Raw genomic sequence first — 19,876 nt, forward strand, 5'->3', positions numbered from 1 at the left:
TTTCTGGAGTGAATCCCCTTTTTTATACATCCCAGTATTCTGTTGGCTTTGCTTGCAGCAGCTTGGCATTGCATGCCACTGCCACGCCTGTTGTCTACCAGTACCCCCAGGTCCTTTTCCATCCTAGACTCACCCAGAGGTTCCCCCCCTAGTGAGTAGATTGCTAAACCTCATCTGCCATGTAGTTGCCCACCCCGTTATTTTGTTCAGGTCTTCTTGTAAGGTTTCCACATCCCGCATAGAAGATATTGGCATGCTTAGTTTAGTCTCCTTCTTCTTCCTTCTTCTCCTTCTCCCTCTTCTCTGTTAGCTGCATCCTTATAACCAACCAGTACTCTGCCATGGCCTGGAACCACCATCTTCCTCTTCTGCCTCCGCCCTAAAACCTGCAACCTGGTATGCTTCCACAGCCTGGCTCTGCCCACTTCTGCCTCTATCTTTTTGCTTGTTTCTGTCTATAACCAGCCAATGCTTAGAACTCTGCCATAGCCTGGCACAGACATCATCACCTTTTTCCTCTTTCCCTTTCTGTGTAACCAGTCGGTAGCTCTGCCATCTTCCTCTTTTGCCTCCCCCCTATAACTTGCCACCTGGTATGCTTCCATAGCCTGACCCTGCCCACTTCTCCCTCTATCTTTTTGCTTGTTTCTGTCTATAACATACCTCAATGGTGATCTCAGCATAGAAAAAAAGCTATTCAGTCGAAAGGATTGCATGAGGACTCGAGGGCATACAATGCGATTAGAGGAGAAGCGTTTTAATCTCAGGCAACATAGGGGGTTCTTTACTGTTAGGGCTACAAGATTGTGGAATTCTCTACCACAAGAGGTAATTTCTGCGGGAAGTATGGTTGCTTTCAAAAGACTCTTAGAGGTACATCTCAAGGATCAGAACATTCAGGGCTATGTGAGATGATTACGGCCACACACACCTACACAGGTTGAACTGGATGGACTATTGTCTTTATTCAACCTCACCTACTATGTAACTATGTATAACCAGCCAATTCTTAGAATGCTGCCATAGCCTGGCACGGACATCATCACCCTTTTCCTCTTTCCCTTTCTGTGTAATCAGTTGGTAGTTCTGCCGTGGCCTGGGACCACCATCTTCCCTTATATCTTCCTCCCCCAAAACCTGCCACCCGGTACTCTTCCACAGCATGGCACTGCCCACCTCCCGTGCTTCCTCTACCCTAGACCAGGACGTTTTTTTGACCCCCGGGCCACATCCAGTCTTTTGGCTGTCCATGTCTGGCCCACATGAGGTCAATTATAAATTGGACTCAGGCTGGCCAGTCAACAAGACGGTGGCTGGGTTTCCACTGTCCTTGGTCGGCAGTAACACTTCTACCCTTTTTGAATGGCTTCGGCCCTGTTGCACTTTGTCAAGAGACTGGGGCAGACCATGGGGGGTGGACAACAAGGATATGATGCAGGTGAGGGCACGTGGGAAGGTGTTGGCAGGTCCAGCTTTTAAAACCACAGATAGGAGGCAGAGCTTATGCCTCCACTAGTCGGCCTTAACTTTTACCCTGCTGTGGAAGTGACATCACACACCAGGGGCGTGTAAATGGCCCTCCACAACAAACCCAGTTTCTCTCCTGTAGCCTCTTGGGAAAATGAATTGCTCACCCCTGCTCTATCCTGTCCACTCCTCCTCTCCATTCCAGCCATTAGCCAATACTCTGCCCCAGCCTGGCTTTGCTCTGCATTTTCGCCTTCATCTCATTGTCTCACTTTAGATTACAGCGAATCCGTCAGGATGAAGAGACGCTTTTCTTCCGTGATGACTCTCGCTGGAGATGGAGTGACTTCACCTCCCACCCTCGTGTCCTCCTGTATGCTGACCGCACCGGAGTCCAGGCTGCAGACGTTCGGGTAAGCGCATAACGGTGTTTCATGGACATGGGCATTAGTTCTGTGTGTGACCACTAGTGATGGGCCGAACACCCCCCCGTTCGGTTTGCACCAGAACATCTCGAACAGGGAAAAAGTTCTAGCGAACATGCAAACTCTATTAAAGTCTATGGGACACGAACATGAAAAATCAAAAGTCCTAGTTTTAAAGGTTTATATGCAAGTTATTGCCATAAAAAGTGTATGGGGACCCGGGTACTGCCCTGGGGAACGTATCAATGAAAAAAAAATGTTTTTTTAAAAATAATTTTTTACAGGAGCAGTGAGTTTAATCATGCTTAAAGTGAAACAAAAATGGAAAAATGCTTTAAATATCCTATCTGGGGGGTCCCCTTATTGTGCCTATAAAGTGGCGCATCTGTACGATGTATGGAGCCTGCTGCAGCAGAAAAATGTCATTTAGACTTGCTCGCGGCTGTAATGTATTGTCGGCTCCCAGCAATACACGGCGTAGGGTCCCCCCCAGTCCATACCAGGCCCTTTGGGTCTGGTATGGATTTTAAGGGGAACCCCACACCAAAATTAAAAAAAAAAAAAAAAACAGCCAGACTCTTATCTGATCATGCAGCCTGGCAGGCCATGAGCGAGCACCATCCCCCCAAACCATACCAGGCCACTTGCCCTCAACATGGGGAGGGTGCTTTGGGGTTTCCCCCAAAGCACCTTGTCCCCATGTTGATGGGGACAAGGGCCTCTTCCCGACAACCCTGGGCTGTGGTTATGGGGGTCTGCGGGTGGGGGGACTATCGGAATCTGGAATCCAGATCCCCCCCATGCGAATGGGTATCGGGTACATCGCACCCCTAACCCATTTACCAAAAAAGTGTACAAAAAAGACAGTTTTTGACAAGTCCTTTATTCAAAATTAAAGCGGAGTTCCGGCCTCAAAATTGATAAAATAGATTTTGGGCTATCCGCTTGCTAAGGGGAACCTGAAAAAGAAATGGATAATGGCGATTTTTTTTATTTTTTTTTGGTCACTTACCTGATTATAGAAGAAAATATACTCCCCTTCCTTCCACTTCCTCCCTCGGCGGCCGCGGCCCGCGCCGTCACTTCCAGTTTGCGATGACTCCTGGGAGCTGAACGTCATCGCTCCCAGGAATCAATGCGCCTGCACCGGCCCCGCTCGTCACTTCTGGTGCAGGCGCGGTATTCACTGCTAAACCGCTTCTGGGCATGCCCAGAAGCTGTGCAGGGATGCCGCGCCTGCACCGGAAGTGACGAGCAGGGCCGGTGCAGTGCATTGTGGGACTCCGACGTCACGAAGAGGGACGCTGCGGCTTCAGCTGCCCACACCTGAGATGGCAGCGCTGGAGAAGAAATTTTCAAGGTAAGTATTTCTTCTTACAGGTAAGTGCGGCCCGGGACAGTTAAGAGGCTATCCATTATGGAATGTACTAGCTCTGACTGTCCCGGGGGTATTTTTAGCTCAAATTGACCCCCGAGGCCGGAACTCTGCTTTAAAAATAAAAAAATAGTGTCCCCTGATGTAAAATCCATTGTCAATCACGACGCTTGCCGCACCTGAAAAAAATAGAAAAAATTCAAAGACGCTTTGCGTCTTCAGAGGCTACTCGCTGAATGACGCTCTTGAGCTTCGACAGCACTTTTATAGGCAAGGGGCAGGGCCACCCGGTTACGTCACTCGGTGGCACCGCCCCCATCCAGCCCATTCCTAGTGACCACACTCGCATCACGGCACCTTTTAGGGGCTTAAAAATTGTGTTTTTTTTTTTTTTTTTTAAATTTTAAGATTCCTGTAGATAGGTTTTTGGACATTTTGATGATGTGTTGTCTCCTCAGGTGGAAGGTGGTCAAGGCCTGGACCTGTTTCGTATCGGCCAGGAGTCGTCATCCCAGAGGGGAGAAAGGGTGATATTATCCCGCTGTCTGAGGGAGACAGAACCGGCTCACTTCCTGGTGACCACACAGGTACCGCTTCTTCTGTAGAGTGAAGTTCATCACCTATTTGGAGACATGATCAGATCATCGCGTCTCACACAGTCTTTTAACCATTTTAGCTCCAGTCCTTTTCTTCCACTTTTTGTTCACATGTAACACTTCGTATTTTTTGATAGAAAATTCCTTAGAATCCCCAAACATTATATATATTTTTTTAATAGCAGAGGCCCTAGAGAATAAATTGGTGGGTGCTGCAAATGTTTATGCCAGACAGTATTTGTGCAGCGGTTTTTCAAACACAATTTTTTTTTTTTTTTTTTAGAAAAAAATACACTTTGAATTTGAATGAAAAAAAAAAAACAGAATACATAACCCAATTTTTTAGTAAAACATAAATGATAATGTTAGGCAAGTAAATAGATAATAAACATGTCACGCTTTAAAATTGCGCATGCCTGTGGAATGGCGACAAACGACGTAAATTGTACTGGGGTGACATTTTATAAGCCTTTATAGGTTACCACTTTAAATTTACACAGGAGGTCTGGTGCTAGAATTACTGGCCGTGATCTGACGTTCGTTGTGATACCTTATCCATAAGACACCAGATCTCTCCTCTGACCTTAAAAGCATTTGCTCACACAAAGATTGTTGTGATCAAATGCTTTTCATTTTTGAAAATGGCGCCGTTTACTTCAGGGGAAACCAGAAGTGATGTAAGGTCCTCACTTCCGGGTTCCTACATCCCATAAAATGTACTCTTTATGGAGAGATCTGGGATCTATAAGACCCCAGATCTCTCCTCTTGACCTTTAAAAGCATTTTCTCGCACCAAGATCATTGTGATCAAATGCTTTTCATTTTTGAAAATGGTGCAGTTTACTTCAGTAGAAACCGGAAGTGATGTAAGGTCCTCACTTCCGGGTTCCTATATCATAGAGGCGATCAAAGCCAATCTGGTCTTTGATCGCCTCTATGATCAGCCGGCTGGTCGATCGGGACTACCGGTGGGACGGGAGATTGTGGTAAAGCCACTGGAGGTGGGGGGGGGGCATCCCCTCCCACTGCTTGTAAAAGCAATCCAGCGGCTAGTTAGGTGCTAGGATTGCTTTAACAAGAGAGCCGACCATCTGCTCCAAAAAACCATACCGGGATGAAGCTTGCAGCTGCAGGCATCGTCACGATGTAACCACTTGAAGTTTAGCGACGTACAGGGGCGTCAATGGTTGGCAGGTGTATTAATATCAGCCATATTGGGCAGCCATTTTTATGTCACACCAGATAGATATTGTCTGTGAAATGCTAATATTGTCTCTTTCTTGAGCAAGGATGGGTCCTACAGTACTACAGGACATAGTGGTGATGAAGGGGCTAGCTCGCTGAAGGGTACCAGGCATACTTTTCAACAAGCTCTTTAAATGTACCGGGGGCACATTTAAGATGTTCTCTAATCTAGTGGAAGGGTCTCTTTAGAGTGGAACTCCTAGATGGTTTCAAAATGTCTTCATTCTTTTCCACAATAAAAACCATAGTTTTAGTGTAAATTGCCTTTTAAATGTGCTTAACCTCATTGATTTAGAATGCAGTTATGCCTGGGTACAGGCCTCAGTAGGTTATAGGGTTAACTCAAGGTGAGTTAGGGCACCTCTGGCTCACTGCTGCTGCCACCTTACACGTCAATGGACTTCTTATCAGACCAGCCTTCTGTTCAACATAGAAAATAAAGAATCGTGCAGCACATAAATTTAATAAAGCTTTTTGGAAAAAAAAAAAAAAAAAAACTCCTTCCTGAGGAAGTCCTTATGATGATATGTTGTGTTGACAACAAATGTGAGGTGAGATGCTCTGGGAACCCAGAAGTGCTGAAGCTGCCTTAACCACTTGCCGACCGCCGCACGACTATATACGGCAGCAGTTAGCCCCTCCTGGGCAAAGCGGCGTAGCGGTACGTCGCACGCTCACGAGCATCTTGGGGGCGAGCGCACGCCACCTGAGGCGCGCTCCCACCCCCGCTCGTTCATGGGCATCCCCGCGCGAGTGACCGGCGGCTCCAATGTCCGCCGGTCACTCGTGATCTCCCGCTGGAGAGGGAGAAAGGCAGGCGGCTGATGTAAACACAACCGCCTGTCATTCTCCCTGATGTAACTGCAGAGATCATACGATCCTTCTATGTAGGATCGTATGTCTCTGTGGTTACATCACAAGCCACGCCCCTTGACAGTAAGAATTACGCCCCTAGAGACACATTTAACCCCTTGATCACTAATAAAGTTAACCCCTTCTCTGCTAGTGTCATTTTTACAGTAACAGTGCATATCTATAGCACTGATTACTGTAGTAATGTCACTGGTAACCCCAAAAATGTCAGTTAGGGGTCCGATCTGTCCGCTGCGATGTCGCAGTCCCGCAAAAAAAATCGCAGATCGCCGCCATTACTACTTAAAAAAAAAAAACTATAAAAATGACAAAAATCTTTCCCTTAGTAAACGCAATAACTTTTGCGCAAACCAATCCAAAAACGCTTATTGCATTTTTTTTTTTTTTTTTATCAAAAATAGAAAACAAATTGGCCTAAAATGTTAAAAAATCTAGATTTGTACATTTTTTTTTTTGTGGGAATTTCATATAAAAAAATGTGAAAAATATTGTTATATTTTCAAAATTGTCGCTCTTTTTTTTTTTTTTTTTGTTTATAGCGCAAAAAATAAAAATCGCACAGGTGATCAAATACCACCAAAAGAAAGCTCTGTTTGTGGGAAAAAAAGGACGTCAATTTAATTTGGGTACAGCGTCGCACGACCGCGCAATTGTCCGTTAAATTCACGCAGTGCCGAATTCGCAAAATAGGCCCTGGTCTTTGAGCAGCCAAATCCTCCGGGGCTTAAGTGGTTAATGTGAGTGATACAGTAGAAAAGAAGCATAGAAAAGCAAACGTCACTGTGTAGCATATTAAAAGAAAAAAAACTCCTTTTCTCTTTCGTTCATTAATGGACACAGCTCCTGATTCTTCTTAACCTTTGGGTTATTCTGCCCCCTACAGGATTAAGACATTAGGTAGGAAAAAGATTGACTATGCCTATGAGCAGTCCCAGGAGTTATACACCCACACTCAGCTATAGGCGCTCAGTTTTTTTTCTGCCTAGTCAGGAGTAAGGTTTGTGCTCACAGGCGGACCTCACAAAGGGTTGTCCGCTTCTTCTGCGACCATTTCCAGATGGGTCAGACGTTGGTTCAGGCCTTTTGCGTCAGTCGTCAGGTTCCTCCTTTCCCTGTTTAGGCGCACTCTACTAGGGCACTTTGTGTCTCCTGGGTTTTCCGTCTTTAAGCTTCAGTGACGCAGGTGTGCAAGGCGGCCGCCTGGTTTTCTTTATTTTTTTGAGAAGTCTATATATACAGTAATATATATTGCAAATAATATTTAGAGGTATGATGTCATGGTGGGTGAGACAGACCAGTGGTCTTCTGGCTGTCTGTCAAGGTATGATGTCATGGTGAGCACCCCACACCAAGAGGTCTCCTGGCTTGTCAAATATGCAGTGAGAGTGAAGAAACAGACCGGGAGTCTGAAATGCCCAGTTCTCCCCTCTACAGGGAATGGAGAAATAATGACCACTGTTGCTATTAGAAAGGCGCTAAAGTGGGGAAAGTACACATCCCAGGGGGATGGAGGTTAGGGCTACAGGGGGTAGGAGGTTGAGACTACGCGGTGGTAGGAGGTTGAGACTACGCTGGGGTAAGAGGTTGAGACTAACTTGGGGTAGGAGGTTGAGACTAACTTGGGGTAGGAGGTTGAGACTAACTTGGGGTAGGAGGTTGAGACTAACTTGGGGTAGGAGGTTGAGACTAACTTGGGGTAGGAGGTTGAGACTAACTTGGGGTAGGAGGTTGAGACTACGCGAGGGTAGGAGGTTGAGACTACGCGAGGGTAGGAGGTTGAGACTACGCGAGGGTAGGAGGTTGAGACTACGCGAGGGTAGGAGGTTGAGACTACGCGAGGGTAGGAGGTTGAGACTACGCGAGGGTAGGAGGTTGAGACTGCGCGAGGGTAGGAGGTTGAGACTGCGCGGGGGTAGGAGGTTGAGACTGCGCGGGGGTAGGAGGTTGAGACTGCGCGGGGGTAGGAGGTTGAGACTGCGCGGGGGTAGGAGGTTGAGACTGCGCGGGGGTAGGAGGTTGAGACTGCGCGGGGGTAGGAGGTTGAGACTGCGCGGGGGTAGGAGGTTGAGACTGCGCGGGGGTAGGAGGTTGAGACTGCGCGGGGGTAGGAGGTTGAGACTGCGCGGGGGTAGGAGGTTGAGACTGCGCGGGGGTAGGAGGTTGAGACTGCGCGGGGGTAGGAGGTTGAGACTGCGTGGGGGGGTAGGAGGTTGAGAGTACGGGGGGGGTGGGGGTAGGAGGTTGAGAGTACGGGGGGGGTAGGAGGTTAGGATTACACAGGGTAGAAGGTTAGGATTACAGAGGGTAGGAGGTGGGGACTACGGGAGGTAGGAGGTGGGGACTATGGGGGTAAAAGGCAAGGACTACAGGGGGGTAGGAGGTTAGGGCTGATTACTTTGTTCTGCTTGAGCCAAGCACAGATTCGCTTTTAAAAATAGAGGATTGGAGGGTGTTATTCTGGAGCCATAGAACTAATACTGAATATATTTTTCAGCGCTGACCCTTTTTTCTGGTCTATTCTACTCTTTATTTTCTCTTTTAGTTCTCCGTTTACATCATGGATGACCGATTTCCTCTGGTACCGCTGGCTAAATGGACCCATATGCTGGAGAGGCCGCCTGCGTTTGTCAGTGTCATTCCAGGAGGTCAGACTGAGAGGACAAACAAGATCTTTCTGGGAACTCAGCACAGCCAGGAGACGGTGCTGCTGCAGTACTCAGGTACCGCCTGCTGTCCAGTACTGGGCACCTCCCAAGTATTTCTTGCTGGAGTTTAAGGGTTACATTTAAAGAAGAAAGGCCATGTGTTGAAGCTAAACTTTAGTAACACTTACAGCTCTAGTCCCCTCCCCCAGCCAGCAACTGGACAGTGAAAGGAGAAGCAACAAATGGATGAGCTCACCTCTCTGTCACTCTGTTCTCTCCTCCTGTCAGCATGCTCCTTGCACTGCAGCACAACTGATTGGTTCCTTGTGCTTAATCTCTCTTCTATAGTGTGAGCTACATGGGTTTGCGAGGCTGATACCAAGTCAAATTCAGGCGCTTAAACTAAATTTAAATAAATACATTTAATGATTCATAGAGAACTGCACTCATTTGTGCCTGGAGGTCAGCTTTGAGGAACTGCTTTATGTCCTGCTCATATCATAATAAAGGGCCAATAGGAATGTGCCGAGATGTGTCTTACGTTAGGATGGGCAGTGACCAGGGGTTTGGGAGGCTGCTGGAGATATGTGCTCCGAGGTGGCGCTGCTTCTAATAACCTTTTCTCATTGAAATGTGTGGGGTACTTACATTGATCCGTGTGTTGCTTTTACTCCAGGAGGTGATATGAACCCTTGCCAACTGCACCTACCCGCAGTGAGACTCCCACAGAATCCAGAGTCCCTCCACCATCTGGATACATTAAAGCCCCATGAGCGGGAGGTTGTGGCACAAAGACTGGCATCTCCGATGGCAGGTAAGTGTCCCCATGTGCTGCAAGAGGACTGACCTCCCTGGTAAGGGATTATTAGCGTTTACACTTAGTCTACAGACTGGCGGAGCAGTATCCTTAGTTTGAGGCATAAACTGAAATCCGCTGAGGCCGGTCATAAACCTGGTGTAGGGCGGATGGTAGTGAAGATAGGCAGCGGGCAGCCGGAAACATTCAAATACACGAGTCTTTATTTGCTAAAGGGTACTTTACATTGTAGCAAAGTGTCATTTCTTCAGTGTTGTCACATAAAAAGATAGAATAAAATATTTACAAAAAATGTGAGGGGTGTACTCACTTTTGTGAGATACTGTATATATTGTATGAAATTATATATATTTTTTGGTGGGGGGAATTTCCATCTGACAACAAAAAGTCAGCTGGTCAGATTTGAACACACTGGGGGTGAAGTTCCTAAAGACAAATAGACTGTGCACTCTGCAAGTTCCTTCAGAGCTTAGAAAATTTTCAGAGCTTAGAAAATTAGGGGGAACTCTGCCGACTTCCACCATCCAATCATGTGTAAGCAGAAATGCTGCCATTTTTTATTTTCCTTGCATGTGATTGGGTATTCTTTGCAAAGTGAACACTCCTCTTATTTACTAAGCTCTGGAGCAACTGCATTTGCAAAGTGCACAGTCTATTTGTCTTTAGTAATTCCACCCCATTGTGTGTGTAGAACCCGCCATTGTACCATGACTGCGGCATAGCAGTGTTAAATTTCAGCTTTAAAAAAAAAAAAAAAAAACAAGTGTATACTGTGCGACATAATGAGGAAAATATTGGAACTAGATTTTTGGTGTACATACAGTAACTTGCAATGTTAAAATACAGTTGACCAAAAACCATTGTTTCCTTTGAAAATGTCTCACTTCCCTGCATTCTTTGTTCCCAGGATTGGCTGCAGCATGCACCACACTTAATCCAGAATTGCTGGTGGTTTTCCATCTGACAGAGGCCGGTGACGTCTTCACTCAGCGGTTGGCGTATAAGACGTCTCTGGATCCGAGTTCCAGGCATTTTTCCGGGAGGAATCTGAGTTGTACAGTCGAGAGAACAGTGCCTAGTGGCACCCCAACAGAGCAAATTTCAGAAGATGTCTCCATTGAATTAGAAAATTCTGACCAAGAACCAGAAAGTGGACCAAATCCAGGAGCTGTAGAACGTTCTCCTGAAACTGTCTCCGCCGATGGAATTCGTGCAATCAGTCCGATCTATGGGGGAGCATCTAGTTCTCCACCTTCGTTAAGCACTAAAGCTAAACTTTCTTTCAGCAAGTGGATCTGTCGTTTACTCAAACTCTGCAAAAGAAGCATAGAGGAGCTCCAGCGTCCAGGGTGCCAGATTAACAAGTTGTTCAGTGCAGAAGAGTTACGGGAAACTCCTCAGGAGATAGATAGTTTGAGAGATTGCTTACGTCAAGGTATGAGAACGGGCAAACTCATAAAATTGGGCTCCACAACCAGGTCTGAGACAGTGGAGCTTGTGCATGCTGAGGACTGGAAAGACCCATTAAGCCAGAGGCTTACTGCAGCTTGGGAGGGTCGGCTTAAGCTGTTGTGGGACGATCACAAAGGCCTGAATAAGGTCAGTAAGATGCAGGCTCTTCGCGAGAAGAGACGAAGACAAAAGCTGCAGAGGGCTCAAAGCCAAAGCTCGGGAAGTCTCTTGTCCTCTTTTAGTTTCAGGTCAGCTATTTTCGAGACAGAAGCCAATTCCCCATGGTCATACGATAGTGCCCCGTTGTCAGACGTCGACACGTCGGTTTATTCTGCTGTCAGCGATACGCAAGATAATGCGGCCTCTATTGAACAAGGTGCTAACTGGAGTTTCCAGTCCGGGCCTTCAACAAGACCAGACCAACTCCCTCTTAGACAGGCACAAGCTAATTTAAATGTAAGTGACTCAAACTTATCAGAACCTAGTCCTATCATCTCCTCACAGTCCCTGCGCTCTAAGGGGATCCCCAAAGAGAGGAGGAGGACGCTGCAAGACTTCATGACTTTCTTTGGGGAGAGCAGAGACCCGCCAACCAGCATTCCCACACAGATATCTCAGGAGACAGCCTTGCCTCAGAGCTCACAGACCACCCCCCAGTCCTCACAGACTCAAATTCTTTCAAGGCGCACTGAGATGCAAACCCGCTCACAGCTCCCTCAGGGGATAACCTTCTCTCAGAGTTCCCAGACCCTCTCGCAAAGCTTCCAGCCACAGACTTCTCCACAGCGCTCCCAGAATCAAAGACTCTCAGCACCCACTGGAATGCAAACCCACTCCCAGCTCTCTCAGGGGATGACCCCATCTCAGAGCTCGCAGACCCCTGTCCGGCCACAGACCCCTTCACGGTACTCACAGACTCACACACTCTCAATGCGCACTGGGATGCAAACTCGCTTACAGCTGTCTCAGGGGACAACCTTCTCTCAGAGTTCCCAGTTCCTCTCTCAAAGCCTCCAGCCACAGACTTCCTCTCAAATGCAGACTTACTCGCAGCGTTCAGCAACACAAACCCGTTTGCAGCGGCCACCAGCTAAAAAGTTTCGTATGGGGTTCTAATCTTCTGCTCTTGTTGCTCGTATGACAGATTCTTGACATCAGCCTGCAGATAATTCCCTTGTCTTGTGTGTTTTTTTTTTGTTTTTTGTTTTTTAAATGTATATATCTGCATTTGTAATAAGAAGTTTGCCCTTTGCCGATCAAAGTACATCTTTGGATGATATTAGAAATAAAATTAAAGAGGTTGTTACCCCTCCCTATACCCGGTGAAGTGACTTATCTCAGGTGATACACAGATATTAAATCTTCCTACATAAGTTATTTCTGTTTATCTACAGCCGTCTGTCCCCTACATCCATTCAAAGTGCAGAATTTACAGAGGATCACTCAGCTCTGAAAAGCAGGGGGCGGAGAGCTGAGGTTATATCAGTGAGGGGAGTTCTGAGAGCTGATTGGATGGAAGAGACACACTCCCCTTCACACAGAAACCGAGCTGAGGCTGTCAGTCACAGGCGGTTCTCTCCCCTGTCACCTTTTTTTCTTTTGGTGTCAGGAAAACTTGTCAAAAATGACTCGTCCTGATAGAGGAATGAAGCAGCAGACAGAATTGGCACTTAGTGCTGATAGAGGAATGAGGCAGCAGACAGAAATGACATTTAGTGCTGATAGAGAAATGAGGCAGCAGACAGAAATGACATTTAGTGCTGATAGAGGAATGAGGCAGCAGACAGAAATGACACTTAGTGCTGATAGAGAAACGAAGCAGCAGACAGAAATGACATTTAGTGCTGACAGAGGAATGAAGCAGCAGACAGAAATTACACTTGGTGCTGATAAAGGAACTAGGCAGCACACATAAATGACACTTATTGCTGGTAAAGGAACTAGGCAGCAGACAGAAATTACACTTAGTGCTTGTAACGGATCAACCGGCACCCCGACCAGGCATCTCCGTTGATGGATGCTCCTAGTGCTTTCCGAGGGCTCCAAGCACTCCACCAGACACCGTAACCACTTCAGACCCCACAGACCACCGCAGCTTGGTTAGGGTCTCGCCGTCTCCTACCCACCCTGGACCTACGACAAGGCTCCAGGTTCCTGTGGGTTAACCTCTCTTTCCCCAGAGAGTGCAGCAGGAACAAGCTTACACAAGTTCTTACAAGAGCTTAGTGATTATCCAAGGGAGTATGAAGAACATAGCAATCCCTTGTAGCATATTCCCCCAATGAGAGACAGTACTCTAGATTGAGGGTGAAGTATAACTCAAACTTTATTGGTACAGCTGTTCTTTTATACAGTTTTCCCCCACAGGGTTACCGCCCAGGTGGACCTTGTTGGGGACAGGACATGACATTCACAATCCAAAATAAACAGGGTTTTACACTCAGTCATTCCCATATAGTGTGCACAATCCCTCCCCTCTGGCTGATTACAGTATAATATGCAGACGAAAGTGTATACAGGAATTAAACTAATTATCTGGACAGAACAATGTGAGGTCATTAACATTTAACAATGGGACAGACACAATCACATTCCATTTCAATACACAAACAATAGGGAAGCCTGTCAATGACAGTCTGTGTGGCTCTCTCACAGACAAGCACCCGGAATACACATTATCTAGGAGTCAGACTTCATGGCACTGGTCTATAACAGTCTAAGTCTCCCAGTATAAAATGGAAATAAATCTTCTTTCTGATGAAGATATTGCTGACAAATATTACTGTCCCATCTAAAGCAATTCAAACCATTAAGTATCTGTTTTTCACTTCCAGTGACGGTGAATACTGTCACAGTGCTGATAGAGGAATGAGGCAGCAGAAAGAAATGACACTTAGTGCTGATAGAGGAACGAGGCAGCAGACGGAAATGACACTTAGTGCCGATAGAGGAACGAGGCAGCAGACAGAATTGACACTTAGTGCTGATTGAGGAACGAGGCAGCAGACAGAAGTGACACTTAATTTTAATGCAAGCATTAAAATTTTGGTATGCCGACACCAGAGCGGCCGATTGTTCGCCAGTCAGTACAGAATTCGGCCGACAGACCGCAGATTTGCAAGACTGGGCATGCTCAGAAAAGAAAAAACACAGGGAAAGTTAACCATTACATGACATCACTTCTGTAGTCGGCGGACAAAATTCTTGTGCTGTCTTTGCACTTTTCAACAGACACCGACAGCCCGGGGACAAAAGACGGCCGATCGTTCGCCGACGATCGGTACGTGTGTACGGGGCTTTAGTGCTGATAGAGGAATGAGGCAGCAGATGGAAATGACACTAGTGTTGATTGAGGAACGAGGCAGCAGATAGAAATTACTGTTAGTGCTGATTGAGGAACGAGGCAGGAGATGTAAATGACACTTAGTGCCAATAGAGGAATGAGGCAGCAGACAGAAATTACACTTAGTGCTGATAGAAGAACGAGGCAGCAGACAGAAATGGCACTTAGTGTCGATAGAGGAACGAGGCAGCAGACAGAAATGACACTTAGTGCCAATAGAGGAACGAGGCAGCAGACGGAAATGACACTTAGTGCAGATAGAGGAACGAGGCAGCAGACGGAAATGACAGTGCCGATAGAGGAACGAGGCAGCAGACAGAAATTACACTTAGTGCCGTTAGAGGAACGAGGCAGCTAAAAGAAATGACAGTGCTGATAGAGGAACGAGGCAGCAGACAGAAATGACAGTGCTGATAGAGGAACGAGGCAGCTGACAGAAATGACGCTTAGTACTGATAGAGGAATGAGGCAGCAGACAGAAATGTCACTTAATGCTGATAGAGGAACGAGGCAGCAGACAGAAATAGCACTTAGTGCTGATAGAGGAATGAAGCAGCAGACAGAAATGGCACTTAGTGCTGATCGAGGAACGAGGCAGCAGACAGAAATGACACTTAGTGCTAATAGAGGAACCAGGCAGCGGATGGAAATGACACTTAGTGCTGAAAGAGGAATGAGGCAGCAGACAGAAATTACACTTAGTGCTGATAGAGGAATGAGGCAGCTGACAGAAATGACAGTGCTGATAGAGGAATGAGGCAGCAGAACGAAATGTCACTTAATGCTGATAGAGGAACGAGGCAGCAGAAAGAAATGACACTTAGTGCTGATCATATGCAGATGAAAGTGTATACAGAGGAACGAGGCAGCAGACAGAAATGACACTTAGAGCTGGTAGAGGAACAAGGCAGCAGACAGAAATGACACTTAGTGCTGATAGAGGAACGAGGCAGCAGACAGAAATGACAGTGCTGATAGAGGAACGAGGCAGCAGACAGAAATGACAGTGCTGATAGAGGAACGAGGCAGCAGACAGAAATAGCACTTGGTGCTGATAGAGGAATGAAGCAGCAGACAGAAATTGCACTTAGTGCTGATTGAGGAACGAGTCAGCAGACAGAAATGACACTTAGTGCTAATAGAGGAACCAGGCAGCAGATGGAAATGACACTTAGTGCTGATAGAGGAACGTGGCAGCAGACAGAAATTACACTTAGTGCTGATAGGGGAATGAGGCAGCTGAGAGAAATGATACTTAGTGCTGATAGAGGAATGAGGCAGCAGACCGAAATGTCACTTAATGCTGATAGAGGAACGAGGCAGCAGACAGAAATGACACTTAGTGCTGATCATATGCAGATGAAAGTGTATACAGAGGAACGAGGCAGCAGACAGAAATGACAATTAGAGCTGATAGAAGAACAAGGCAGCAGACAGAAATGACACTTAGTGCTGATAGAGGAATGAGGCAGCAGACAGAAATGACACTTAGTGCTGATAGAGGAACAAGGCAGCAGATAGAAATGACACTCAGTGCTGATAGAGGAACGAGGCAGCTGGCAGAAATGACACTTAGTGCTGATAGAGGAACGAGGCAGCAGACAGAAATTACACTTAGTGCTCTGGATTGAGACAAGTACACACTATAGAGGCAGGGCTGCCGATAGGGGGGTCCAGACAGCAGGGCGATTGGTGCAGCAGGATGGGAGGACAATTACAGAAGAAAGACGGTTTCTCTCCCTCCCACTGGCTTTCAGCTGCTAAAGGGAGAAACACAGTGCATTGTCCCAACACAAATCCCTCTCCCTGGGCTGCCCACACATGATTCCCCCTGTCTCCCAGTCCCTTCCTTTTCTTAATTGGACACAGTGAGAGATCAGTATCAGTCACTCCTGTGGCCATTCATAACTGAGCATAGTAAACTGTGTTTACTATGCTTCAGTTAATGAATGAACATAAAGCCTCTGTCTCCTGTTCATTGATCTTCCGTGCAACTACAGAGAAAGGAATAGAAGAATCTGTATCCTCAATTCCTTTCTCTTTCTTTGAAGGTGGGATGTTGGGCAGCGTTTTGTGAATGGGCCGCCTGCGGGGGAAGGAGGAGCGGGGCCGAAATTAGCCGAAAGTGGGAGCGGGTACTTGTCAAAACCAGTGTTAATTTTGGCAGCAACTTTCGGTTTAGTTTTAGTCATAGTGTTTCGACTAAAATGCTGTTTTTAGTTTTAGTCGTATTTAAGTCATCTGAATTGTTTTAGTCCTATTTTAGTCGACTAAAATCTCCAGTACATTTTAGTCAACTACAAATCGAATGGATTTAGGTAAATTGTAATGCATTATTTAAACTTTTCTCTAGAATTTTCAAACTAGATGTATACTCCCGAAGTAAGTGCCATTTCACATATATGCGAAGCAGGAAGCCTGCGAATCCACTGCGGATTTAAGTCGCAGGCAGTTCACACTGCCAAATGCGAATCGCTGGGGGTGTGTCAATACAAAGTTAATGACCCCCCCCCCCCAGATCAGTTCGCATATCACGGTGCGAACTGTCAGTTTGGACATGAATCAGAACATCCATGCGATCAGATTCTGGTGCGGACCCAAAAAAAGATTCCTGTGCGAGTTGTGTCCAAATGCGATGCGAATTGAGCCATACAATCTGTATGGCTGAATTGACATCGCATGTGATTTGCAGAGTGCGCTCCGAATCACATGCGATGCCTGACATCGCATTAATGTGAACCGGGACTAAAAATCGAATAACCTGTTATTATTTCTGGTATTTAGGCTTGAACACGCCCTACAGACACAGATTTAGCCATTGTGATATAGAACGTCTTTATAAATAAAACCAAGGAAAATAATGCTTTTTGACAAACAGAATTGCAACTTTAACCGCTTGCTGGCCGCCACCGTATATATATATATATATATATATATATACATACTGAGGCAGGCTGGCTTGGCTGCGTGAATCGCCGTACCTGTACCTGGGGGCGAGCATGCCGCCACCGCTGCGTGACCGCCCCCACTAGGCAGCGGGGATGGCGATCCACCGGACCGGCAGCCGCGATTGCTGCTGGGCACCCTCGATCGTTCCCCCGATGAGAGAGAAGGACGATCTGCTTTTGTAAACACAACTGCCCGTTCTCTCTGAAATGATCACAGAGCTCCTGTGATCCTTCTATATAGGATCGCATGTCTCTATGGTCATTTCACAAGCCCAACCCCCATACAGTTAGAAAGCACCCCCTAGGCTCACACTCAACCCTTTGATCACCCCTGGGTTAACCCCTTCCCTGCCAGTGTCATTAGTACAGTGGCAGTGCATATTTCCACTGATTACTGTAGTAATGTCACTGGTACCCCCAAAAATGTCAGTTAGGGGTCCGATCTGTCCGCCGCAATGTCGCAGTCCCGTTAAAAATTGCAGATCGCTGCCATTACTAGTAAATAAAAAATAGAAATTACATAAATCTTTCTCCTAGTTTGTAGGTGCGATAACATTTGCGCAAACCAATCAAAATACGCTTATTGGGATTTTTTTGACCAAAAATATGTAGCAGAATGCAAATTGGCCTAAAATGATGAAAAAAAAAATAGATTTCTCTATATCATTCATTGACAGACGCAGTTCTCTGATCCATATCAGTAGGTTAGGCAGTAGCTCCCTACAGGAGTAGGACATTAGGCAGAAAAATGTTCTGGCTACGCCTATGGGCAGTCCTGGAGGGTACACCCTCTCTCTTCCTGCATAGGATGTCAGTTTTAATCTGCCTACTCAGGAGTAAGAACCTAATTCCTTTCTGGGAGTTTTCTGGTCCTGGCATTTAAGTATTTTTTATGTAGAATTTTTTTAGCTAGCCTTTTTCTCCGGAATTTTTTCCTGTGTGATCTTCAAGCAACCATGCCGGACTGAGTGACGGGCTGGATCTCTATATCCAGTGGTCAAGCCAGTCTGGCCAGCAAGCTCGTACAGGCCTTAGCTCCGCGTTGGGTCGACTGCGACATAGTTTCACTGGACGGGGACTGGCCCCGCGAGTTAAACGTCTCGCCAGGACGCACACGACAGGGTCTAGGCTTATGTCGCAGCGTTCCTATTTGGCCGACAACCCCCCCATGGGGTTCTGTCAGGAGATGGCACGAGCCTGTGTTCTTGGTATGGTGAGTAAACGTCCCACCCCCCTTCCCTGGCAGGTTTTGGGGTGGATGTGGGCCCCCTCCCTGGGATGGTCAGACCCTCACACCCCTGGGTTTCCCTCTATCCTGTTGTGACCCCCCCACATGGGGGACTGTTTGGGTCTACCTGGGGCTTGGACCTCTTTTGCAGGCTGCACGGGGGGCCGGGGAGTGCGCTCGACTACTCGTGCGGGGGGGCCTTGTTGAGGTTTCTGCAGCTGGATGGTGTAGATGGGCTGGCAGGGGGGGTCCCCCTGTGGGTCCCGATTACTGCGTTCCCGCGCCGGGCCGCCATTTTCTTGTAGCCTCTGTCTGCTTCTATGGCAGCGGCCATCTTGGTACACCCGTTTTCGGCCATATGGTGTTTTTTTTGCTGTGAAGGCCGGTGGGAGTGCCTGGAGGCGTTCTTTTGGAGGAGCCCCTCCCTTCTCCCTGGCTCACTTCCTTTCACTGAGCCACCGCTGAGACCCTCCTAATCTGATTGCTTATCTGGGGACAGTGAGTCATTAGGGTAGTCTCTCCCTCTCTGTGCTGGTTCATTAGCGTGTGCTGCTTCTTAAAAAAGAAAAAGAATTCTTGTCATTTTTTTGCAAATTTTGCTGGCAGGTTCCTCAGGTTCAGTATGGACCCTGCAGGCCCTGCAGCCTCCGTGAGGGGGTCAGGTGGGGACACAGGGCCTGCAGGGTCCAGATCTCCACTGTCCATCAATGCTTTCTCGGTGGTTCAGTAAGCATTTGGGCCTGGGTGGAGGTGGGAGGTGCGCTGAAATGTTTTCTCCACCTATCCCTGTCTCATCTGATGTCTCGGATTCTGAGTCTGACTCAGCCGCTGCAGATGTGGGCCTCCCTGCCGGGTCTGTTACCTCGCGCCCTGTCTCGTCTGATGATGAGGATGACATTTCTACCTCCCCTGCCATGCTTGATACAGGCTCTGGTGGATGCACTGGCTGTTTCGGTGCATGACACCCTGCAATTTGGAGGACGCAGCGGCAGCTGCGCCTGGGGCGCAGGTACCATCTGGCAATCACAGGCCATCCGGAGCAGCTTATTTTGCTAGCATGCTTATGTAGGATGGGACCGTCTGAGACGTTCCCCTGGGGTGTTTAAGCGGCTGCTAGATGTTACCCTTTTGGGGAGTCTCAGGTACAGAGGAAGGTTCTGCCTTTGGTGGACTTACGGTCTCTAGGCTGAATAGGTCTACCGTTGTTCTGGTGGAGGAATCCTCATCCTTTAAGGACTTTGGGGGATAGGATGGCGCAGACTGTGGCCCCCGATCTGTACTCCCTGGCGGAGTCTGCACTGGGAACAGTGTTCATGTTTGCCCTTGCCACGCAGACTCTGCCTGATGGGCGGAATTGCAACGCCGGGACCTGGTGTGGGGAAAGTCCCTCCTGCCCTGGGGGAGCTGTTGGATCAGCTGGCACAGGGGCTGCAATTGTTTGCGATGCCGCGCTGGATGAGGC

General features: G+C 47.4%; 1 protein-coding gene across 1 annotated transcript in view; it reads left to right on the top strand.

The window, feature by feature from the left end:
* Positions 1–12,069, top strand: part of TAF1C (TATA-box binding protein associated factor, RNA polymerase I subunit C) — a 59,482-nt gene extending 47,413 nt beyond the window's left edge. Inside the window, exons 11-15 of the mRNA XM_082244744.1 lie at positions 1,745–1,880; positions 3,726–3,854; positions 8,524–8,701; positions 9,303–9,440; positions 10,351–12,069. Coding sequence (XP_082100870.1) covers positions 1,745–1,880; positions 3,726–3,854; positions 8,524–8,701; positions 9,303–9,440; positions 10,351–12,011 — 2,242 coding nt within the window. The 3' untranslated portion in view covers positions 12,012–12,069. The remainder of the gene's footprint in view (positions 1–1,744; positions 1,881–3,725; positions 3,855–8,523; positions 8,702–9,302; positions 9,441–10,350) is intronic.
* Positions 12,070–19,876: the final 7,807 nt, after the last annotated feature.

This window comes from Pelophylax lessonae (genome assembly GCF_965119305.1).
Source record: "Pelophylax lessonae genome assembly, chromosome: 2".
NCBI classification, from domain to species: Eukaryota; Metazoa; Chordata; class Amphibia; order Anura; family Ranidae; genus Pelophylax; species Pelophylax lessonae.